The 25,749-nt window shown below is 43.7% G+C and overlaps 1 protein-coding gene across 3 annotated transcripts in view; it reads left to right on the top strand.

Annotated features, from left to right (window-relative positions):
* LOC122562322 (monocyte to macrophage differentiation factor-like) overlaps positions 1-25,749 on the top strand; it is a 79,287-nt gene that overhangs the window by 26,436 nt on the left and 27,102 nt on the right. The window contains exons 1-3 of one of the 3 annotated variants that reach the window (XM_043715193.1): positions 4,104-4,638; positions 17,924-18,005; positions 23,113-23,273. In XM_043715193.1, coding sequence (XP_043571128.1) covers positions 4,613-4,638; positions 17,924-18,005; positions 23,113-23,273 — 269 coding nt within the window. In that variant the 5' untranslated portion in view covers positions 4,104-4,612. Of the gene's footprint in view, positions 1-4,103; positions 4,639-17,424; positions 17,626-17,923; positions 18,006-23,112; positions 23,274-25,749 lie in introns of those variants that run through there. The other 2 variants (XM_043715191.1, XM_043715192.1) reach the window with 2 other exon arrangements.

Genomic DNA, 25,749 nt, shown 5'->3' with positions numbered 1-25,749 from the left:
GCAACATCGAGGGCCCAAGGGCCTGTACTGCGCTGTATTCTTCTATGTTCTATGTTCTATAAAAGTTGAAGTTCTAAATTGGAGAAAGGCCAATTTTGACGGTATTAGGCAAGAACTTTCAAAAGCTGATTGGGGGCAGATATTTGCAGGTAAAGGAACGGCTGGAAAATGGGAAGCCTTCAGAAATGAGATAACGAGAATCCAGAGAAAGTATATTCCTGTCAGGGTGAAAGGAAAGGCTGGGAGGTGTTGGGAATTCTGGATGACTAAAGAAATTGAGGATTTGGTTAAGAAAAAGAAGGAAGCATATGTCAGGTATAGACAGGATAGATCGCGTGAATCCTCAGAAGAGTATAAAGGCAGTAGGAGTATACTTGAGAGGGAAACCAGGAGGGCAAAAAGTGGACATGAGATAGCTTTGGCAATTAGAATTAAGGAGAATCCAAAGGGTTTTTACAAATACATGAAGGACAAAAGGGTAACTAGGGAGAGAATAGGGCCCCTCAAAGATCACAAGAAGGCCTTTGTGTGGAGCTGCAGAAAATTGGGGAGATACTAAACGAGTATTTTGCATCAATATTTACTGTGGAAAAGGATATGGAAGATATGGACTTAGGGAAATAGATGGTGACATCTTGCAAAATGTCCATATTACAGAGGAGGAAGTGCTGGATGCCATTAAGGTGGATAAATCCCCAGGACCTTTCCTGAAGAAGGGCTTTTGCCCGAAACATCGATTCTCCTGCTCCTTTGATGCTGCCTGCCCTGCTGCACTTTTCCAGCAACACATTTTTCAGCCCTGATCAAGTGTACCCTAGAACTCTGTGGTAAGCTAGAGAAGTGATTGCTGGGCCTCTTGCTGAGATATTTCTTTCATTGATAGTCACAGGTGAGGTGCCGGAAGACTGGAGGTTGGCTAACGTGGTGCCACTGTTTAGGAAGGGTGGTAAGGACAAGCCAGGGAACTATAGACCAGTGAGCCTGACCTCGGTGGTGGGCAAGTTGTTGGAGAGAAACCTGAGGGACAGGATGTACATGTATTTGGAAAGGCAAGGACTGATTAAGGATAGTCAACATGGCTTTGTGCGTGGGAAATCATGTCTCACAAACTTGATTGAGATTTTTGAAGAAGTACCAAAGAGGATTGATGAGGGCAGAGCAGTAGATGTGATTTATATGGACTTCAGTAAGGTATTTGACAAGATTCCCCATGGGAGACTGGTTAGCAAGGTTAGATCTCATGGAATGCAGGGAAAACTAGTCATTTGGATACAGAACTGGCTCAAAGGTAGAAGACAGAGGGTGGTGGTGGAGGGTTGTTTTTCAGACTGGAGGCCTGTGACCAGTGGAGTGCCACAAGGATCGGTGCTGGGTCCTCTACTTTTTGTCATTTCCATAAATGATTTGGATGTCAGCAAAAGAGGTAGAGTTAGTATGTTTGCAGATGACACCAAAAATTGGAGGTGTAGTAGACAGCGAAGAAGGTTACCTCTGATTACAACAGGATCTTGATCAGATGGGCCAATGGGCTGAGAAGTGGCAGATGGGGTTTAATTCAGATAAATGCGAGTTGCTGCATTTTGGGAAAGCAAATCTTAGCAGGACTTATACACTTAATGGTAAGGTCCTAGGGAGTGTGGCTGAACAAAGAGACATTGGCATGCAGGTTCATAGCTCCCTGAAATTGGAATCGCAGGTAGATAGGATAGTGAAGAAGGCGTTTGGTATGCTTTCCTTTATTGCTCAGAGTATTGAGTACAGGAATTGGGAGGTCATGTTGTGGCTGTACAGGACATTGGGTTGGCATATCCAAAAGTGGCCTAACCAATCTAGTCCCACCTGCCAGCACCCGGTCCATATCCCTCCAAACCCTTCCTATTCATATACCCATCCACATGACTCTGAAATGTTGCAATTGTACCAGCCTCCACCATTTCCTCTGGCAGCTCATTCCATACACGTACCATCCTCTGCGTGAAAAGGTTGCCCCTTAGGTCTCTTTTATAGCTTTCCCCTCTCACCTGTACAGCCGCAACATGACCTCCCAACTCCTGTACTCAATACTCTGACCAATAAAGGAAAGCATACCAAACGCCTTCTTCACTATCCTATCTACCTGCGACTCCACTTTCAAGGAGCTATGAACCTGCACTCCAAGGTCTCTTTGTTCAGCAACACTCCCTCGGACCTTACCATTAAGTGTATAAGTTCTGCTAAGATTTGCTTTCCCAAAATGTATCACCTCGCATTTATCTGAATTAAACCCCATCTGCCACTTCTCAGCCCATTGTCCCATCTGGTCAAGATCCTGTTGTATTCTGAGGTAACCCTCTTTGCTGTCCACTACACCTCCAATTTTGGTGTCATCTGCAAACTTACTAACTCTACCTCTTATGCTCGCAACCAAATCATTTATGTAAATGACAAAAAGTAGAGGACCCAGCACCAATCCTTATGGCACTCCACTGGTCACATGCCTCCAGTCTGAAAAACAACCCTCCACCACCACCTTTTGAGCCAGTTCTGTATCCAAATGGGTAGCTCTCCCTCTATTCCATGAGATCTAACCTTGCTAATCAGTCTCCCATGGGGAACCTTGTCGAACACCTCACTGAAGTCTTAATAGATCACATCTACTACTCTGCCCTCATCAATCCTCTTTGGTACTTCTTCAAAAACCTCAATCAAGTTTGTGAGACATGATTTCCCATGTTGACTATGCCTAATCAGTCCTTGCCTTTCCAAATCATGTCCATCCTGTCCCTCAGGATTCCCTCCAAAAACCTGCCCACCACCGAGGTCAAGCTCACTGGTCTATAGTTTCCTGGCTTGTCCTTACTGCCCATCTTAAACAGTGGCACTACGTTTGCCAATCTCCAATCTTCCAGCACCTCACCTGTGACTATCGATGATACAAACATCTCAGTAAGAGGCCCAGCAATCACTTCTCTAGCTTCCCACAGAGTTTTCGGGTACACCTGATCACGTCCTGGGGATTTATCCACCTTTACCCGTTTCAAGACATCCAGCACTTTAATCCTGTGTAATCTGGACTACTTTGACCTATCCCTGACATCCATTGTCCAAGGTAGTGGTTTGTGTGATTGGGTCATTTGCACCAAGTCCTATTCCTCTGTGCTCATTGATTACATCATCTCTCGGTCAATTAAAGCATAATTTTAAAGTTCCCACCCTCTCACTCCACTCCAATCTGTCCATGACCTTGTCCATTATTAACTTGGCAATCTCTTCCAATTGTGCACTCCTCAAAATCCAGCCTTTTGTGCGTCTGTTTTAATTGCTTCTTCCTATGCCACCAGTGGGCTAGATTCCAAGTTTTGGAATTCCCTCTCTATACTACTTGCCCCTCTACTGTGTTTTTTAACTGGACTATGATTCATGTAAACCTGTAGGTGGCACAGAGTGAGCATATGCAAGGAGAAAGCCAGTGCCATTGGTAAGCATCGGAAAACAGTATCTCGTTTGAAAGATGGTGCTTCAGGAAGCATAGGTAGAAAATATCTTCAGGTTTCCCATTCATTTTGTTTTATAAAAACAAATGCATTTCAATCTAAGTCATTGTCTATGCCACAAAGCAATTGGAGGCTGACTCCCAGTACTGGCCTTATTTTTTCAAAAGCACCTACTCCCAATTCTGGAACAAGCCTCTGATGCCATGTAAATAGCGGCACAGAATTGTTACAGTGTAGGAGGAAGCCATTTGGCTACGTTGGCATTATGAGTATTAGTGCTGTAAATAGCTCACATGGGCATTGTCCTTCACTTGCAACAGTGACTGGGTTGCTAGTATTTGAGTTAATTGCTTTGCTTCTTAATCAATAGCCCCAAAACACTTATGTTTAACTGAATCACTTTGTTTAAACAAAAGAAAAATATTCTAGCAATTGTCACTTTTCCATTTTGAAACAGACTGTTTGTGTTCACTGGTTTTTGCTCTGCTGACATAAAGTTTGACAAAGTCCCACAATGTCAGATTATAGTTCAACAGATTTATTTGAAATCATCAGATTTTGGAGGTAGCCCCTTCAGGTGAAGTGAGAGGCCAGAACACAGAATGTATAGGCAGAGAGATCAAAAGATCATACAAATGGTGTGAGTGGAGTATCAAATAATAAGTCTGTGCAGGTGACGAAGAGTGTTAGTGAGTAAAGTGTCAATAGCTGAATAACAACCATAAAGATGACCTATAATCCAATTAAATGAGCCAGAGGGATAATTACTAAAATAAGCTGGTGCTGAGACAAGCCAAATGACTGGGATAACATGTTATAACATTTGAAATCTGAGACTGACCACTCAAAAGCCATCATGGTGAATACGCAGACTTACATTGTTGAGCTCAAATAAGCATTTATGTTGGTGATGAGGTCTGTAATATAAAAGTCATTGGAGTTTTATTTTCGTGTTGTATCTAATGTGGCTGTGATAAAACAGTCAGCTGCAAAACCGTGCATTCCATCTTCCCAAACCTGCTTGTGACCTGGATAAGTACAAGAGTGAAGTATTCCTGGGTAAAGGCTCACTGACTGGAAATTGTTTAAATTCGGGAATGAGCCCCACTCTTAAATTCAAAAGTTAGTCTTGAGAAGAAATGGATGAATTCATGAAGCATTTAAGGTAACAGACATTTCCTAACTGGATTTTTTTTAGTATATTCGTGAAAAAGTACTTCATTAGAACATTGTAATGCTGATAGTGTTTGAGCTGGACAATGGCATTTGAAATCTATTTAGCACTTAGATAATGTCCCAATCTTAAAATTCTCAACTTTATTTTCATTTCTTTTGGCTCTTGCTCCTTCCTATCTTTAATCTCCTTCACCCCTATGTAATCTGTGTTCCTCCAATTTTAATCTCATAATCATTCCTGATTTTGGTCATTTTATTATCCTTATCCTTTGAAATTCCATCACTCTTCTCTCCTTTGAAATTCTGAATTAAAACTGCCTCTGACCAAGAATTGCGTCATGTGTCCTATGGTATTTTCTTAGTGGCTAGATATCAAATGTTTTTTTGATAATGCTCCAATGAAGCGACTGGAAGCACTTTACTACATAAATGCTGTGCTACGTGAGAAACTTTGCATGCTGTATAAACAAAAGCAGCTGGCATTGTAACTATGGTGACAGCTATCCTGAGATTTACTGCTTTCTACAAGTTCCATGTGAGGGATGTGGTTCGTAGCTCGAGGTCAAAGTATTTGATTTATCTGGTGATAGAAGTTAATTGGAAACATAATCAGCTATTGCTTCCAATAACAGGACACAAAGTACACATTTTAAAAATTGTAATTTAAGCTAGGCTATTAGATTGCAATCATGTAGTGACAACACTGATTTGCTGATTAATTATTGTCACAGGCACATTTACAAAGAAAATTAAGTAGAACTGTGGGGTATAATTCTCCCAAATGCTATTTAAAATTATATGTAAATCAAAGAATTTATTTGATCATCCTAAATTGAATACCCCTGGTGTATTTGCCTCAGCAGATCTTTAACTATCACTGAATAACAAAGTACACAGCACAAATGGAAATCAATGACCATCCAGTCACACCCATTTGAGACATGCTACAAGGTGACCAATGTTGAGAAGGTAATATTCAGGGGTATCGGACCTATGGGATGACTGCAATATCAGGAAAAGATTGGTCTTAAAGATACCTTACACCTAAGAAAACACAAAGTGGACTAGGGAGTACTAGGGCGACACGGTGGCGCAGTAGTTAGCACTGCTGCCTCACAGCGCCAGAGACCAAGGTTCAATTCCCACCTCAGGCAACTGTCTGTGTGGAGTTTGCACATTCTCCCCGTATCTGCATGGGTTTCCTCCCAAGATGTGCAGGTCAGGTGAATTGGCCATGCTAAATTGCCCGTAGTGTTAGGTGATGGGGTAAATGTAGGGGAATGGGTCTGGGTGGGTTGCTCTTCGGAGGGTCGGTGTGGACTTGTTGGGCTGAAGGGCCTTTTTCCACACTGTAAATAATCTAATCTAATTTCCTCTGAAAGAGGATGAATTGCTTGCCTGATTAGGGCGACATTAGTTTCCCAGAAAGAAATGCCCATATGATCTGAGATTGCAGTGCAGATGAATACTCCAGAAGCTGCATGCCCATGGTGAAGATGAGGTGTTGAGGGCCAGGAAAACGGGTGATGTCACGAACATAGGTGGGGAGTTCCTGAACTAAGGGGGACAGGGCAGTGTCAAGGTAGGAAAAGATGTGTTTCCCTAGCCCACAATGCCTCATCTTCACCATGGACATCCAGTCCCTGTACACATCTCCAAGTCTTCCTGTCATGCCATTCCTACCAGCATCCTTCCACTGACACCCTCATCCACCTGGCTGAACTGGTCCTCAGCAATGAAAACAATCCCTTCCAATCCCCCCACTTCCTCCAAACAAAAGGGGTAGCCATGGGCACCCGCTTGGGCCTCAGCTATGCCTTCCTGTTTGTCAGGTACATGGAACAGTCCATCTTCCATGGTTATACTAGCACCCCCACCCCCCCACACACACACACACACACACACACACACACACACACACACAGATGACTGACTGTATCGGCGCCACCTCTTGCTCCTACATGAGGTTGAACAGTTCATCTCTGACACCTCCCTCCCCTTCCTGGACCTCTCCATCACCATCTCCAGCAACCGGCCAACCACAGAAATCTACTAAAAACCCAACGACTCCCACAGCTACCTGGACTACACCTCCTCCCACCCTACCTCCTGTAAAAACGCCATCCCTTATTCCCAGTTCCTCCACCTCCGCCACATCTGTTCCCAGGATGACCAATTCCACCTCAAAGTCCCAGATTGCCTCCTTCTTCCAAGATCACAACTTCCCTTCTCACGTGGTCGACGATGCCCTCTAGTGCATCTCCTCCACTTCACGCACCACTGCCCTTGAACCCCACCCCTCCCAATGCAACAAGGACAGAACCCTCCTGGTCCTTACCTTTCACCCACCAACCTCTGCATACATCGCATCATCCTCCGCCACTTCGGCCACCTCCAAGTGGACCCCACATGAGAGATATGTTTCACTCCCCACCCCTATCAGCGTTCCAGAGAGACCATTCCCTCTGCGACTCCCTTGTCAGGTCCTTGCCCCCCCACCAGCCCACACCCCTCTCCTGGCACCTTTCCCTGCCACTGCAGGAAGTGCAAAACCTGTGCTCGCACCACTCCCCTCACCTCCATCCAAGGCCCCAAGGGATCCTTCCACAAGTGTCGGAAATTTATCTTTACCTCTACCAATGTCATCTACTTCATCCGTTGCACCCGATATGGTCTCCTGTACCTCAGGGAGACAGAACACCTTCTTGCGGATTGTTCCAGAGAACATCTCTGGGACACCCGCACCCACCAAACCCAGCGTCTCGTGGCTGAACACTTTAACTCCCCTTCCCACTCCATCAAGGACATGAACATCCTGGGCCGCCTCCAATGCCAAACTGTTACCACCCGATGCCTGGTGGAAGAATGTCTCAAATTCCACCTTGGGACCCTGCAATCACATGGGATAAATGTGGGTTTCCTCATTTCCCCTCTCCCCACATTATTCCAGTCCCAAGCCTCCAACTCTGCACTGCCCTCCTGACCTGTCCATCACTCCCGTCCCCCTCCGACCCATCACCTTCTCTCTCATCTTCATCCTCCACCTATCGCTTTTTCAGCTACCTTCCCCCCCTCTCCCCCCAACCCACCCCTCATTAATTTAGAGGGAGAAGCAAGTTTCTTGTCAAAAGGAACTGTTTTCTATTTGACAATGTTCAAGCACAACCTCTTGTTGAAGCAGATCTCTGACAATATAACAGAAATTATTTTACAATGCTTTATTCAGTTAGAAAAAGCAGAGAGCTATTGACAAAGACCACAGATTTTGGAATGAGAGAGACCATTGTTACTGTCTGAGTTACCAGTGCTCTTCAGGCCAGTAAAAGGATTCAGAGAAGGGAATTCTGTGCCAATCTGATCTTCCATGACCTGAGCGTGAGAGAGTTCATAAAGGTGCATATTGTCAGAATACCTATATTCAGGATGAAATACAGCTGTGGTGAACATGAAGGGATAACTAATCTTGTGGGATTAGCGGAGGCCGAAATGGAAATGAGATTACACGTGTCCTACATTTGTGTAGGAAATGACGTGAGTGCTTGTAAATGGTAGAGGTGTACCTTTGTATCAAGTACTTAAAGCAATTTTGTTTAGAATATCTTCAAATTGTTAATTGACATTTGAGTTATGTTGACTTTAGTTGGTTCATTTGTAATAAATGTTTAAAGGGAATTCTTATCTGGCAGTTTTCTTTCTGTTTGCATCTTTGGGGATTCCTTTCTTTTAAAAGCCAACAGTCTCTCTGGGCATCATAATTTTTTGAAAGACAGAAAAATAATAGTTTAGAAAAATAATTGGCTAAGAAAACAGTCATGATAAATGGGTCATCACAGTTTGGAAAACTAACCAGTGGGGTAGCAAAGAGATCAGTGTTGGATACAAATATCTCTAAAATAGCAATTGGCTAGCCATACTTGACAAATTAGATTTGGCTGAATGATATTTTGGTTTTTCTTTATTTCATGGGAAGTCGACATCACTTGTAATACCAACATTTGTTGCTTGTCCATAATTTTCCTCGTACTTGGTAAGCCATTTGAAAGTGTTGTTAAGAGTCAACCATATGTGGATTTGGAAACCCATGTAGACATGATCAGGTAAGGACAGCAGGCATTAGTGAATCACATAGGATGTTTCAGTAATCTATGATAGTTTCATAGTAATGATTTCTGAGAATGGCTTTCAATGTAGATCTTTAATAATAGAATTTAAATTTCACCAGTTGCCCATGGTGAGGTTTGAACATTCGGATCCCCAGAGCTTTAACCTGGGCCTTTGGATCACTAGTCCAGTGACATCACTTCTGCCTGTTGTCACTCAACAACTTGTGCACTGTGCACCTTTTCACCCTACAAGGGGGTCAGTTAGTTGGCTGAACAGCTGGTTTGTGATGCAAACAATATTGATTCAATTCGTTTACAGGCTGAGATCACCAGAAGATCTCACCTTCTGACCCTTGTCCTTTGCCTGAGGCATGGTTTATTTGATATATTTATTGTCACATGTATCTTGTTACAAACAGTGAAATTTATTGTATGGTGTCATCACTCTCTGTTGCCATCTTAAAATGCAAACATAAACCAAAACATAGAATATAAAGACAGGAAAATGAAGAAGTAAAGAGTGTCTAACTTTCTTGTTAAGTGCTCCGTCTTGGGCCATGGGCCTGATGGCCTGGTATGAACCCCCTTCACCACGCCATTGCTGAAATGGAAGTTGCTATTCTTCAACGCCATCTTGCCTCCACCGACACCCTCACTACTGAGTCCTCACTTATAGTGCATGTGTTCATCTGCATGTATTCATCTGGATGCTTTTCACTCCTGATACTAAATACAGATGCAACAAAAAAAATTTGAAATGTTTCAATTATTGTTGAAATAATTTACCAAGTACGTTCTTTTCAACTTCAAATTATTCACAAAACAACACTAGTGTTTGAAAGGGATTTATTAGGGATTTGGATCGGCTCAGGCTTTGAGGGCCGAAGGGCCTGTTCCTGGGCTGTAAATTTTCTTTGTTCTTTGTTCTATTAACCTGTATCAGAACTCCAGATGATTGTAGGAAAATTGATAGCACTGTAGGACTGATCTATCTGGGGTTGAAACTTTGACAACTTCTTTTTAAAGCAAACATTATCTGCTCAATTGATTTACTGTAAGTTGATTGTTAATGCAGGTTATAAGTTTGCTCACTGAGCTGGTAGGTTTGTTCTCAGATGTTTCATCACCATGCTAGGTAATGTCATCAGTGAGCCTCTGTTGAAGCACTGGTGTTCTGTCCCATTTTCTACTTGTGTGTCTTGGTCTGTTAAGGTGAGTATCATTTCCAATGGGGTCCAAATCCATGTTTATTGATGGTGTTCCGACCTCTAGGAATTCCCGTGTGTGTCTCTGTTTAACACGTTATAGGACAGCTGTGTTGTCCCAGTCAAAGTGTCCTTCGGCTGTGTGTCAGGATGCTAGTGATAGTTGGTCATGTCCTTTGGTGGCTTGTTGGTGTTTGTGTATCTTGGTGGCTAGTTTTCTGCCTGCCCGTTCGATGTTTCACTGTGTTGGTAGGTTTGTGGGCTACTGTGATGCCAAGGGGTCGGAGTAGTCTGATAGTCATCTCCGCGATGTCTTTGATCTACGATAGTGTGACTAGTCTCTGGGCATGTTGTGCCATCTTGTTTGGATTTGTTGTTTAAAAATCGGCAGACTTTTTATCAGGTAGGACCTCCGAGGTAGTTATATTAGGATTGCTACCAGTGTCACATGCTAGTCACTGTAGAAATGAAAGAATAGGCAGCATAAATGCATGGCTTGAGAGATTGTGCAGGAGGAAGGGGTTCAGATATTTAGGACATTGGGACCAGTTCTGGGGGAGGTGGGACTATTACAAATTGGATGGTCTACGCCTGGGCCAGACTGGAACCAATGTCCTTGGGGGTGCTTTTCCTAACACTGTTGGAGAGGGTTTAAGCTAATGTGGCAGGGGGGTGGGAACCAAGCAGAGGTCAGTGGACAATAAGAAAGCAGTAAGGAACTAGATAATTAAGTCCATGTGACTAAGGGGAAGAGTAGGCAGGGAGCAGATGTTGAACATAAAGGGACAGGTGGTCTGAGGTGCATTTGTTTTAATGCAAGAAGTGAAGTAGGTAAGGCAGATGAACTTAAGGCTTGGATTAGTACCAGAGAGTATGATGTTATTGCTATTACTGAAACTTGGTTGAGGGAAGAGCATATTTGGCAACTAAATATCACAGGATATTGACACTTGAGGTGGGTTAGAGAGGGAGGTAAAAGGGGTGGAGGAGTTGCATTACTGCTCAGAGAGGACATCGCAACTGTGCTGAAGGAGGGCACGGTGGAGGACCCAAGCAGTGAGGCAATATGGGCAGAGCTCAGAAATAGGAAGGGTGCCATAACAATGTTGGGGCTGTATTACAGGCCTCCCAACAATGAGCGTGAGATAGAGGTACAAATATGTAAACCGATTATGGAAAGATGTTGGAGCAACAGGGTGGTAGTGTGAGGCAATTTTAATTTTCCCAACATTAACTGGGATTCACTTAGTGTTAGAGGTCTCGATGGAGCAGAATTTATTAGGAGCATCCAGGAGGGTTTTCTAGAGGAAGGGAAGGAGCCAATTTGGACCTGGTGTTGGGGAATGAGCCTGGCCAGGTGGTTGAAGTTTCAGTAGGGAGTTACTTTGGGAATAGTGATCACAATTCCGTAATCTTTAGAATATTCGTGGACAAAGACAAGAGTGGTCCGAAAGGAAGAGTGCTAAATTGGGGGAAGGCCAATTTAGCAAAATTCAGCAGGAGCTGGGGAACATTGATTGGGAGCAGCTGTTTGAAGGTAAATCCACATTTGATATTTGAGACCTTTTCACGAGAAGTTGATTTGAGTGCAGGAGAGAAATGTTCCTGTGAAATGAGGGATAGAAATGGCAAGATTAGGAACCATGGATGATATGTGAAATTGTGAGACTAGCGAAGAGGGAAAAGGAAGCATTCGTAAGGTCTCGTTGTCTGAAAACAGATGGAGCTTTGGAAGAATATCAGGAAAGTAGGACCAATCTGAAATGAGGAATTAAGAGGGCTACAAGGGGTCATGAGATATCTTTAGCAAACTGGGTTAAGGAAAATCCCAAAGCCTTTTATTCATATATAAGGAGCAAGAGGGTAACTAGCGAAAGGGTTGGCCCACTCAAGGACAAAGGAGGAAAATTATGCAAGGAGTCAAAGAAAATGGGTGAGATTCTTAATGAGTACTTTGCATTGGTATTCACCAAGGAGAGGGACATGAGAGATGTTGAGGTTAGGGATACACGTTTGATTACTCTAGATCAAGTCAGCATAAGGAGGGAGGAAGTGTTAGGTATTCTAAAAGGCATTAAAGTAGACAAGTTCCCAAGTCTGGATGGGATCTATCCTAGGTTACTGAGGGAAGTGAGAGATATAATAGCTGGGGCCTTAACAGATATCTTTGCAGCATCCTTGAACATGGTTGAGGTTCCACAGGACTGGAGAATTGCTTGTGTTATCCCTTTTGTCCCCTTTGGAAGAAAATGGGCTCATCAGTGATTGGAAACATGGTTTTGGCAGGGAAGGTCATGTTTTACCAACTTAATAGAATTCTTTGAGGAAGTGACAAAGTTGATTGGTGAGGGATGGGCTGTAGATATCATATGCATGGATTCAGTAAGGTATTTAATAAGGTTCTCCATGGTAGGCTGATAGAGAAAGTGATGCCGCATGTAGTCCAGGTGTACTAGCTAGATGGATAAAAAACTGGCTGGGCAACAGGAGACACGAGTAGTGGAAGGGAGTTGCTCAAAATGGAGACCTGTGGCCAGCGGAGTTCCACAGATATCTGTGCTGGGACTACTGTTGGTTGTGATATGCATAAATGATCTGGAGGAAGGTATAGGTGGTCTGATTAGCAAGTTTGCAGGTGACACTAAGATTGGTGGAGTAGCAGACACTGAATGGGACTGTCAAAAAATGCAGCAGAATATACAGAGGAACCTTGATTATCTGAACGATACGAGCGGAGAGTATTTTGTTCGTATAATCAAGTATTTGGATAATCAAATGCTGGATAACACAACTTAGCCAAGCATTGGGACCTTGCAATCTTGTATGGATAATCTGAAATTTGGATAATCAAATGCTGGATTATTGAGGTTCCTCTGGAGACAGATTGGAGAGTTGGGTGGAGAAAAGGCAGATGGAGTTCAATCCGGGCAAATGTGAGCTGATGCATTTTAGAAGATCCAATTCAAGAGCGAACTATAGAATAAATGGGGAAACCCTGGTGAAAATTGATGTACTGAGAGATCTGAATGTTCAGGTCCACTGTACCCTTAAGGTGGCAATGCAGGTCAATAGAGTGGTCAAGAAGGCATATGGCATGCTTTCCTTCATCGAACGGGGTATTGAGTGCAAGAGTTGGCAGATCATGTTCCAGTTGTATTAGACTTTGGTTTGGCCACATTTAGCATACTGCAAACAGCTGTGGTCGCCACATTAACAAAAGAATGTGGATGCATTGGAGAGGGTGCAGAGGAGGTTCACCGGGTGCTGCCTGGTATGGAGTGTGCTAGCTATGGAGAGAGGTTGAGTAAATTGGGGTTATTTTCATTTGAAAGATGGAGGGTGAGGGAGGACCTGATTGAGGTCTGCAAAATCATGAGGTGTGTAGACCAGGTAAATAGCAAAAAGCTTTTTCCCCAGATGGGGGACTCAATTACTAGGGATCACGAGTTCAAAGTGAGAGGGGAAATGTTTAAGGGAGGTATGCGTGGAAAGTTCTTTACGCAGAGGTTGGTGGATGCCTAAAACACGCTTCCAGTGGAGGTGGTAGAGTTGGGCATAATAGTGTCATTGAGGATGTATCTAGACAGATACATGGTAGGCAAAGTAATGGAAAGGGTACTGAGGGATTGGATTTATGAGTATCTGGAAAGCCACTGCTTGATTAGGGACAGCCAGCATGGATTTGTGAAGGGTAGGCTGGACGATTTTTCAGAAATATTTTCCATAGTTACAGCAGTAATGTGTTCCTTAATCAAAAACACCAACTCCTTCCCCTCCCTACTTGCCTCCATTTCTCAGCCAAGTTTCTGTCATAACTTGGCTGAGAAATGGAGATGATACGAAGATAGGTGGAGTTGTGGACAGTGAGGAGGGCTGTTGTCGGCTGCAGAGGGACTTAGATATGATGCAGAGCTGGGCTGAGGAGTGGCAGATGGAGTTCAACCCTGCCTAGTGTGAGGTTGTCCATTTTGGAAGAACAAATAAGAATGCGGAATACAGGGTTAATGGTAGGGTTCTATGTCAGGTGGAGGAACAGAGGGATCTTGGGGTCTATGTACATAGATCTTTGAAGGTTGCCACTCAGGTGGATAGAGTTTGTAAGAAGGCCTATGGAGTATTATCGTTCATTAGCAGAGGGATTGAATTCAAGAGTCGTGAAGTGATGTTGCAGCTGTACAGGACTTTGGTTAGGCCACATTTGGAGTACTGTGTGGAGTTCTGGTCGCCTCACTTTAGGAAGGATGTGGAAGCTTTGGAGAGGGTGCAGAGAAGGTTTACCAGGATGTTGCCTGGAATGGAGAGGAAGTCGTACGAGGATCGGTTGAGAGTTCTCGGCCTTTTCTCGTTGGAACGGCGAAGGATGAGGGGTGACTTGGTAGAGGTTTATAAGATGATCAGAGGAATAGGTAGAGTAGACAGTCAGAAACTTTTTCCCCGGGTACAGAGTGTTACAAGGGGACATAAATTTAAGGTGAAGGGTGGAAGGTATAGGGGGGATGTCAGGGGTAGGTTCTTTACCCAGAGAGTGGTGGGGGCATGGAATGCGCTGCCTGTGGGAGTGGCAGAGTCAGAATCATTGGCGACCTTTAAGCGGCAATTGGATAGGTACATGGATGGGTGCTTAAGCTAGGACAGATGTTCGGCATAACATCGTGGGCCGAAGGGCCTGTTCTGTGCTGTATTGTTCTATGTTCTATGAATGGGCAAGGAGCAGAGGGATACAGATCCTTAGGAAATAGGCGATAGGAAATAGGTTTAGATCGAGGATCTGGATCGGCACAGGCTTGGAGGGCCGAGGGGCCTGTTCCTACACTATAGCTTTCTTTGTTCTTTTGGTACCCGTTGTTCTTGAATATGCTGTATAGGTATTTTTCTTCTGCTGCTCTTAGTGCCTGGGTGCTGCAGTGTGTTGTGGCCTTTTTAAATAATGTCCCGGTGCAGCTCCATTTGTTGGTGTCGGGATGATTGCTCCTGTAGTTGATCTTCTGGTCTGTGTGCTGCTTTCCTGTCGACGCTGGTCAGCAGTTCTCCATTGACTGTTCGTTCCACTGTGACATCTAAGAAGGGAAGTCTGTTGTTGTTCTCTTCCTCCTTTACTGACACAAATTTCACCAAAATGTTAATGATATTGTAGGTTTCCTCTAATTTGTTCTGATCTATGATGACAAACGTGTCATCCACATAGTGGAGCCAAAGCTTGGGTTGGATCATGGGAAGGGCTGTTCATTCTAGTTATGTTATGATTATTAATGCACCCAGATCTTGCTTAACAACCCTACTCAATTGCATGGGTGGATGTTTTGTTTTGGGTCTAGCATGTATAGGCTGGTTGCATACAATATGAACAAATGAAGGAGCAGGCTGTTTGACTCAATTCGACAGTATCTCTCAGTAACTGTCTATGTGCCTAGCATTGAGCCAACATTGAAATTCAGACATGGCCTTCTCAGTTGTGTGGTCGGCAGCATGTCCTTTTAGACTGACAACATCCTGATACTGGGGGAAAAACCCACTTGCGTGGCCAACACAATAGCATGAAATGGCTTGCCTAGCCTGTTCAGATTTTTAAGGTCTACCTCAAATTACCTTGAAGCAATTAAGTACCTCAAAATTTTGAGTATTTTTAATTTCTGCAAAATATTTATCTGATTCCTAATTCTCTCCAAATATTTCAAATGTACCTCGTCTCAGTTTTCTTTCTCCATTTCAATTTCTCTCACTCTTCCCACTTTCCCTTTTTGTTGTAAAAGACTAATTGTTTGCAACGCCCTTTAACGGGGAATATATGTGGAGACCTTCTTGCACTTTGAATTTGAACTTGAATTCCATGATTGAGACTCCACTAAATCATTGTACTACTTGTTGGACCAATCTGGAATTTACTGAGTTTAAGAATTTCACTTAATTGAAAGTTCCATGAAGTGACTTGATGCAGTGGAACCTAAAACACTGGCAGTTAGATTTATTTACAAACATTTTCAGTGTTTGATATTAGGCTGGTCTTGTGACTGCCAGCTTCGGCATGTGGAGTCGGTATCCAGGCAACCCCACTGTTCATTGTGTGCGCCTGGGCTTGTTTCTTTAATGGGCTTGAATAAGTTGTTGCCTAAGATGGCCATCATCTTCCTACAGGGAGAAAGTGAGGACTGCAGATGCTGGAGATCAGAGCTGAAAATGTATTGCTGGAAAAGCACAGCAGGTCAGGCAGCCTCCAAGGAGTAGGAGAATCGACGAATCGAAAGATTCAAAGAAAGGCTCATGCCAGAAACGTCGATTCTCCTGCTCCTTGGATGCTGCCTGACCTGCTGCGCTTTTCCAGCAACACATTTTCAGCTATCATCTTCCTACAGTCATGCAATCCCTGTAGTAAAAGAATACTTCATAAAAACTGATACAAATGTGAAACTGCCTCTATTCAGTAAGGTCATTGATGAGTAACATAAAAACAAGTAGGCAAGACCTACCTATCAGCCTTGCAATTTATCCAAAAATCCACCCAAACCCCCACTGTAACTTTTTTTTAAAAAGTGCAGAAACATTTAGTTGCAGGTCTTATTCCACTTCTGATTTAGCAGTTAACCTGCACTTCTATCCATTCAGCTGTTAAACCAGTAAAGTGTGGATTACAAACTGTAGCTTGCTTCTGTTTGTTAAATATTCTTTCACAGGATGTGGGCATAGCTGAGCTAACCTTTTATTGCCTATCACCAGTTGTCCTTGTGAGTTTGATGGCAGAACACTGTCTTGAACTGCTTTGAATATCCTTTATTTTCTACGTATATCCCCCAAACCACTTGATTAGATTTCAGGTGGAGTTCCACACTTTTTGTGGAAGTTTATGCTTTATACACAAACAAGGATAAAGTTTTAGCAACTAAATTAGACATGCACAGATACCCATAGTTTTAACGATTTAGCTCATTCTGATCCTACAGATCCCCTTTGGTGCTGACTAGTTTAGAACAAGATGGAGAAGATTATCTTTTTTTAAAAAAAACTTAGTTTAAGAACAAAATGTGCTTTTATGTACTCCCTTTCACAATATCCCAAAGTACCTTCTGAAGTGGAGTCTCTGCAATGCAGGTACATATAGTAATCAACTTTCTCAAAATAAGGTCCCACAAACAGCGCAGAAGGAATGGCCAGATAATCTATACATTTTTACTAATGTTACCTGACTAGAACAGTTTGATTTGTTGAAATTTTGTAAAGTTAGAGTAAAAATTGTTAGGACTTGCAATATTTGGATAAGATTTAGATTTTAATTGGAGTTCTGGGCTCATTGCGTGCAGAGTTTATTCACGAATACATTTGAAAGATATGTTTTAACATAAAATAGCTGTGAATAAAAGAACGGTTGTGGGTGGTGATAATCGTCTAGATTTACCTTCACTGGGAGTTAACTTCCTTTTTTAAAAATAGATATTGAACCAGGAAGTCGTCATATTAATTCTAGTACGCTGCATACTAGCTTTACTGGTTTAACAGCTGAATGGATAGAAGTGCAGTTTAACTGCTAAATCAGAAGTGGAATAAGACCTGCAACTAAATGTTTCTGCACTTTAAAAGAGTTATATTGTGGTGAAGAGAAAGCAGTTGCTTTGTTATGATGTGGTTCTACACGATTTCAACACAGATCGTCATGGGGAGGAAACATGGATTGTCAAAGTAAGATGTCTAGCCATTAACTTAACTTGTCTAAGTGGGATATTTGATCATTTCAGGTATCTAGTTCTGACTGGTGCATTAGATCTGTAGTTTCAGTACAGATCTAGGGACAGTACCCAATGATGGAGAAAGGAATTTCTGTGCAGGACAGTTTTATTCCAGTTTTGGGTTTTTTTTTTGTGGGGAGGAGGAGATTTTGTTTGAGTTCAAGCTCAGTTGAATCAAAGCTCCCCCTGAAAATTGAGTGTTTGTTTGACTGTTTTCGTATTGCATTAATAAACTCTTGCTCTCTTTGCAGATTTATGAATAACCGACCTCCAGCTAATTCGCGATACCAACCCACTGCCTATGAACATGCTGCCAACTGTTACACACATGCAGTAAGTTTTCCAACTCATCCGTTTTTATGTGGCACGGTAGAGAGGGAATAGAGAGAATCACACAAGCACCAGCACCTAAGGAGTCACCAGCATTTTCTGTTGAGGCCACCAAATGCAGTTCTAGTCCCAGTTTAATATTTCACCCAAAAGACAACATGTCTGATATTGCAGTACTACATCAGAACTGTGCTTGGGGGTGTTTCAGCCTACCTACGTGCCTGGTCTGAGACTTGAACCTACAAATTGCTGACTTACTGGTGCTTTGGATAATGTACCTAATGCTCTACAGTCAAAAGTAACTCAACAAGCCAATAGGAAAGGTTCGGAGTAACATGGGCCAACACAGGCAAGGGGGACTAGTTTAGTATGTGAACTCGGTCAGCATGGACTAGTTGGGCCAAAGGGTTGTTTCCATGCTGTATGACTCCATGTTTGAGTCTTTAAATTTGGCTGATGATTATGTTTTTGCTCAGGATATTGTCCTGATTGGAAGGAATAAATAATTTCATTGCTGGTATATACCAGGCATGATTACTAAACCACAGTCAAACCAAAAGTTCTAACCGCTGGTGATGTGGAAACAGGAAGACTGTTGGAAGTGCAAGTCAGTAGTTACTATTCCTTGCTATTGTCAGTGAGTTTATAGTGGTCACGAAAACTAAAGGAGATTAAAGGGATTCGGGCTGACACCGTCTCAGTTTTACAGACACTGCTTGATGGACAATGTTCAGTGTTGTGATGCTACCCAAACTCTGAATCTGAGCTGAACAGCAGCTGATGGAAATGTTTAATGAATCTGGTAGGTACTGTGGAGAGAGGGACAGGCCAGTGGCCTTTCACCAGAACTGAAAGATGATAGATGCTTAACAGATCTGTTCGCCGAGCTGGGAATTTGTGTTGCAGACGTTTCGTCCCCTGTCTAGGTGACATCCTCAGTGCTTGGGAGCCTCCTGTGAAACACTTCTGTGATGTTTCCTCCGGCATTTATAATGGTTTGTCTCTGCCGCTTCCGGTTGTCAGTTCCAGCTGTCCATTGCAGTGGTCGGTATATTGGGTCCAGATCGATGTGCTTATTGATTGAATCTGGAGATTAGATCACTTACAGTGTGGAAATAGGCCCTTCGGCCCAACAAGTCCACACCAACCCGCCGAAGCGCAACCCGCCCATTCCCCTACATTTACCCCTTTACCTAACACTACAGGCAATTTAGCACGGCCAATTCACCTGACCTGCACATCTTTGGACTGTGGGAGGAAACCGGAGCACCCGGAGGAAACCTACGCAGACACGGGGAGAATGTGCAAACTCCACACAGTCAGTCGCCTGAGTCGGGAATTGAACCCGGGTCTCTGGCGCTGTTAGGCAGCAGTGCTAACCACCGTGCCACCCACACCACCGTGTCGCCCACATCTGTGGATGAGTGCCATGCCGCTAGGAATTCCCTGGCTGTTCTCTGTTTGGCTTGTCCAACAATAGTAGTATTGTCCCAGTCGAACTCATGTTGCTTGTCATCTGCATGTGTGGCTACTAAGAATAGCTGGTCGTGTCATTTCATGGCTAGTTGGTGTTCATGGGTGCGGATCGTTAGCTGTGTCCTATGTAGTGTTTTGTGCAGTCCTTGCATGGGATTTTGTACACTACATTGGTTTTGCTCATGCTGGGTATTGGGTCCTTCATTCTGGTGAGTTGTTGTCTGAAAGTGGCCAAAAACACAGACCATGTCCTGAACTACGAAAGCAACCACCCCAACACACACAAAAGAAGTTGCATCAAGACACTGTTCAAAAGGGCCACAACACACTGCAGTACACCAGAACTGCAAAAAGAGGAAGAAGAACACCTCTACAATGTATTTGCAAAAAACGGATAGCCGCACAATTTCATCAACAGATGCCTAAGGGAAAGACAACGGAATGAGGACATGCCGCAACCCAAAGGACTAGCCACACTACCATACATCAAGAACATTTCCGAACTGACAGCCAGACTACTGCGACCACTAGGACTCCTAACAGCACAAAAACCAACAGCCACTCTCAGACAACAACTCACCAGAACGAAGGACCCAATACCAGCATGAGCAAAACCAATGTAGTGTACAAAATCCCTCCATCAAAGTGAAATGTTTCTTCCTGTCCATTCTATCTTATGTCCCTCATAATTTTATACATCTCAATCTCCTCTACTGGTAGGAAAACAATCCCAGTTTGCCCAATTTCCACTCGTAACTGGAACTCTCCAGCCATTCTTCAGTCCAAGCAACATTTGAGAAATGTCCTCTGCAATCTCTCCAGAGCTATCCCATCCCTCCCATAATGTGATTGCAGAACATGGAACAGTACAGCACATTATGGGAGGAATGGGATAGCCCATTATGTCTGTGCTGTCCATGATGTCATTCTAAATTAATCCCAATGCTTGCATATGGTTTAAATCCCTCCCTTCCCTCCCTGTTCATGTGTCTGGCTAAAAGCTTCTTAAATGTTGCTATCGTATCTGATTCTACCACTCCCATGGCAGTGTATTCCAGGCATCTGTCATCCTCTCTATAAAGAAAAAAGCCTTACTTCACACATCTCCTTTAAACCTTCTTCCTCACCTTAAACATATGCCCCCTAGTATTTGACATTTCCGCCCTAGGAAAAAGACTCTACCTATCCACCCTATCCATGTCTCTCATTTTATATACATCTATCAGGTTGCCTCCTCAGCCTCCAATACTCTAGTGAAAACAATCCAAGTTTGTTCAACCTCTCCTTATAGCTAACACACTCCAATCCAGGCAATATCCAGGCACTGCCTCTAAAGCTGGCTCAGTGGTTAGCACTGCTACCTTACAGCACCAGGGTCCCAGGTTCAATGCCAGCCTTGGGCAACTGTCTGTGTGGAGTTTGCACATTCTCCCCGTGTCTGCGTGGGTTTCCTCTGGGTGCTCAGGTTTCCTCCCACTATCCAAAGATGTACAGGTCAGGTGAATTGGCCATGCTAAATTATCCGTAGTGTTAGGTGCATCAATCGAGGGAAATAGGTCTGGGTGGGTTACTCTTCGGAGGGTCGGTGTGGACTGGTTGGGCCGAAGGGCCTGTTTCCACACTGTAGGGAATCTAAAAATAAAAGTCCTTGCTATAGTGTGGCAAGTAGAACTGCGCACAATACCCCAAATGTGGCCTAACTAAAATTTTATACAGCTGCAATTTGACTTGTCGACTCTTATTCTCAGTGCCCTGACCGATGAAGGCAGGCATGCCATGTGCTGCCTTTCCCACCTTAGCCACTTGTGTTACCACTTTCACGGATCTATGAACTTACACCCAAGATCACTCTATGCTTCAATGCTCCTAAAGATCCTGCCATTTACTGTATACTTTTCCCTTGCATTTTACCTCCTAAAATGCATCACCTCACACTTGTCCAGATTAAACTCCATCTGCCATTTTTCATCCAACTATCTAGCTGATCTATATCCTGCTGTATCCTTTCTCACTATCCACAATTCCACTGTTTCGTAATGCCTATTAATCAGACCATCTACATTTGCAGCCCAATCATTGATACATATGTATTAAAAACAACAGAAGTACCAGCACTGATCCCTGTCACTGAGCACAGATCTCCAGAAAAACACCCCTCCATATCTATCTTCTGTCTTCTACGACCAAGCCAATTTTTGTATCCAAGTTCCACCTCACCATGGACGCTATGTGACTTAATCATCTGGACCAGCCAACCATAAAGGCCCTTTCCAAATGCTTTAAAGTCTGTATAATCAACATTCACTGCCCTACCCTTACCAACTGTCAAATACATGTATACAGTTAATGACAGGACCCCGAACAGCACTAATGTAGAGGGGAATATTGGGGTTCAAGTCCATAACTTTCTGAAAGTAGCCACGCAAAAGGGTGTTACAAAAGGTGCATGGCATGCTTGCCTATGTTAGTTGAGTACAACAGTCAGGATGTCATGTTGCAGCTTTAAGGTTTTGGTTAGATTTCCACATTACAGGAAAGATGTGGTGGGTTTGGAGAAGAGGTTTACCGACATGCTGCCTGGATCTCCTGAGCTATAAGGAGAAGCTAGAAAAACTAGGGCTGCTTTCTCTGGAGCAGTGGAGGCTGAGGGAAAACTTGATGGAAATCTATAAAATTGTGAAATTATGACATTCTGGGGCTATCACTGTTGGCCTTCACGAACATATATTAGACCAAGAACAGAAATGTGAATGAGAGAGGAAGCGGTGTATCAGAATGGCAAGTGACCAGAAAGTTAGGGACGCGCTTGCAGACTGAGTGGAGGTGTTCTGTGAAGGGGCCACACAGTCTGCATTTGGTCTCCCAGAATCAGGGAGATTTGATTGAGATCAGTGGAAATTACAGATTGAAAGAAATCTATGTGAATTGCTGTTCCACCTGGAAGGAATGTTTGGAGCCTTGGGCAGTAAGGAGTGAGTAAGTAAAAGGGCGAATGTTATAGTTCCCTTAGTTGTAAGGGAAGGTGTCTTCGGAGGGGGATGAGGTGTTGGAGTGGTAGAACAGTGGGCCAAGGTGGTAGGGAATCGTCCCTTTGGATTGCTGATGGGGAGGAGAGAGCAACATGTGTTTGGTGATATCATATTGCAGATGAGGAAATGGAAAGAATGATCCTTTGTATATGGAAGCTGGTAGCAAGGACATTTAGGATGAGGGGCACCCTGTCAAAATTGTAGAAGGGATAAGGAAAGAATGTGCAGGAAATGAGTTGGACACATTTTATTGTCATTGGCTGTGTCTGGATGTTTCTCTCCTGCCTCTCCATTTAGATGCTCATTGTGTGGAGCTGCCATGTATCACCTTTGTGCAGTTCTTGGTTGTGCAACCCATTAGCTTATCTGCACAGTGCTATGCCACACAGTTCCTCTAACTTTCTGTAATGCAGTCAAGTTTTGGATTTTTGGTGAGTTCCTATTGTAGTTTCCTATCTCTAAAGTATTGGGAACAGCAGGAGTCGAGAGGTGTGTGCATATCTGCCACAGGTTCCTAGAGCAGGGACCCTTAAGAGAGGGGCAATAAAGTCTTCAAATGTTGGAAAAGCTAGAGCCACTGAATTAAAGTTTCGTTTTGTCTTCAGTTCCTCATTTTTCCAGCAATTGTCGGCAGCACATTACTTCATCGACTGTCGGATGACCGATGGAAGAAGATCACAGCGTGGATGTATGGTGTGGGTCTGTGTGCACTGTTCATCATTTCAACAGTATTCCACATCATCACATGGAAGAAGAGTCACTTAAGGTAATAGGGAGTAGTGTTTTTCCAACGTTCTCTTACAGGGTTGGCTTTTGCATGGGGTGGAAGTTTCATTAACAGAATGCTGCAATACCTGAGCTCTGACAACCAACATGTCAAAAGATTAGATTAGATGAGATTATTTACAGATTAGATTACTTAGTGTGGAAACAGGCCCTTCGGCCCAACAAGTCCACACCGACCCGCCGAAGCATAACCCACCCAGACCCATTCCCCTACATTTACCCCTTCACCTAACACTAGGGGCAATTTAGCATGGCCAATTTGCCTAACCTGCACATTTTTTGGATTGTGGGAGGAAACCGGAGCACCCGGAGGAAACCCACGCAGACACGGGGAGAATGTGCAAACTCCACACAGTCAGTCGCCTGAGGCGGGAATTGAACCTGGATCTCTGGCGCTGTGAGGCAACAGTGCTAACCACTGTGCCACCGTGCCGCCCACTAAGGCTTGAAGATATTATGACAACTGAGCCTGATCCTGTCCTCTACTAATATTCACCCACCAAGGAGTCGCTGGGAGTGGTCAGTAAGGGGAATTTGTTTAATTTCACCTTTTCTAAACTGGGGTTTGGAGATAAATTGGAAGTGCCCCGTTACCCTGTAGACTGGCATTTACTAAATCAGCATAGAAAGGGCTTTGATCCTCCTTCACATTTTTATAACAGATTTGGGTGGTCAGTTAAAATTAATGTACCTTGCCTCCCTGCCCCAGAAGAAAAAGACATCATTCTTTAATTTGGAGTAAAGGATCCAAGGTTAATGCTACAACATTCATGGCTGAAGTATCAGTTAAAACCCGGCAACGTGGTGCTACACTGGTCCAGCACGTGCAACAATTTGCTGTCTGCATCACTCTGGGTTAGAATCCCTTCCTTCTGATGGAAGGGTTTAACCAGGTCCAACAGCCTGCACAAACTGGCATGTCTCCTGATCCATGCACATGGTGTTCCATTAAGACTCCAAGACCCTGTACATCTGAGACATCTTAGGCGTGTGAGCAAACATAGAGGGGTTCAAGTGAGCCAGCTACCCTTCTGCCTCAAGCAGTTTAGCAAATTCTTTAACTTGACTGTCAACAGCAATGTATGTATCCACACATGACAGGAATAAAGCAGGGCCTAAAGATAGGCAGAGTGCTGTTGAACCTCTCAGTTGCCTGCAATGCAATGTGGCACACTGGCCTGTTCCTAAAGCTATCCAGGGTTATTGAAACAATCCTTCACAGCAGATAAGGTAGAGTCCATCTTGAATTAAGCATTGAGAATATTGACCAATGGACTACTCTGGACTCTGTTCACCCCAACTTCCTTTAACATTGATACTAATGACCTGTCAACAGCCACACCCCACGAGGTCATCTATGCTGATGCCATCTATTATGCTAGTCTTTTTATATTTTGTGCAGTCTGAATCAGATCTTTAACAATGGTGTTACAGATTGCTGTAGGACATAAAGGAATTTAACATAAGACGCTAAAACCATATCCAGTGTATTCCATTTCCAGAATGCCAATGCCAAAAAGAGAACAAGCTATCTATGTGAATTGTCAGAGCCTAAAGTATATTCCCAGCCCAACATAATTGGGAGTGACTCGAGATAGGATTTTGTTCCTTGAGGACATCTGAAGAAAAGAACAGTAATGGCCCAAGCTGGAAGCAACATACTAACCAAACTTGCTGGATTATTATGAGGCACTCTTGAACCTCAGTCCTCACCTGATCGGATACTGAAGCAGTACGATGCAGCAGTGTGATGAGGGCGTGGGTTTGAATCCCACACTGACAGATGGTGAAATTTGAATTCCATCAAATCTGTGTGGAAAAATTCCCACTTAGGTCCCTTTTATATCTTTCCCCTCTCATCCTAAACCTATGCCCTCTAGTTCTGGACTCCCCCACCCTAGGGAAATGACCTTGTCTATTTACCCTATCCATGCCCCTCGTGATTGAGGAAGTGACGAGGATCAGAGGGGCAGCCGGGAAGGAAAGCAATGACCACATATATCAGCAAGGTGGCTAAACCCGAGACTCTACAACTGTAGTGTCCCCCACCCGCCCCCCTCCTCTAACCTAGTTAATAAGGTAAGGTTCATTCTAAACTTCCTCTATTGAATATAAGTTTGTTATTAATTTTATAGCAACTTAAACTAAGCTTCCTACTTTAGTACTGTGTGAGTGTTCAGATAAGTCGGTAATGGATGCTGGGGCAGTTGCTTGCTCCTCCTGCAGAATGTGGCAGGTGGGAGACATGGCACACTCTCCGCTGGCTACATCTGCGGGAAGTGCACCCAACTCCAGCTCCTTGAAAACCGTGTTAGGGAATTGGAGCTGGAGCTGGATGAACTACGGATCATTCGGGAGGCTGAGGGGGTAATTGAGAGGAGATACAAGGAGTTGGTCACTCCTAAGGCTCAGGACAAGGATAGATGGGTTACAGTTAGGGGGAGGAAAGGGGACAG

The sequence above is a fragment of the Chiloscyllium plagiosum genome, chromosome 24 (assembly GCF_004010195.1).
Source record: "Chiloscyllium plagiosum isolate BGI_BamShark_2017 chromosome 24, ASM401019v2, whole genome shotgun sequence".
NCBI classification, from domain to species: Eukaryota; Metazoa; Chordata; class Chondrichthyes; order Orectolobiformes; family Hemiscylliidae; genus Chiloscyllium; species Chiloscyllium plagiosum.
This window is presented reverse-complemented; position numbering and strand designations above follow the sequence as displayed.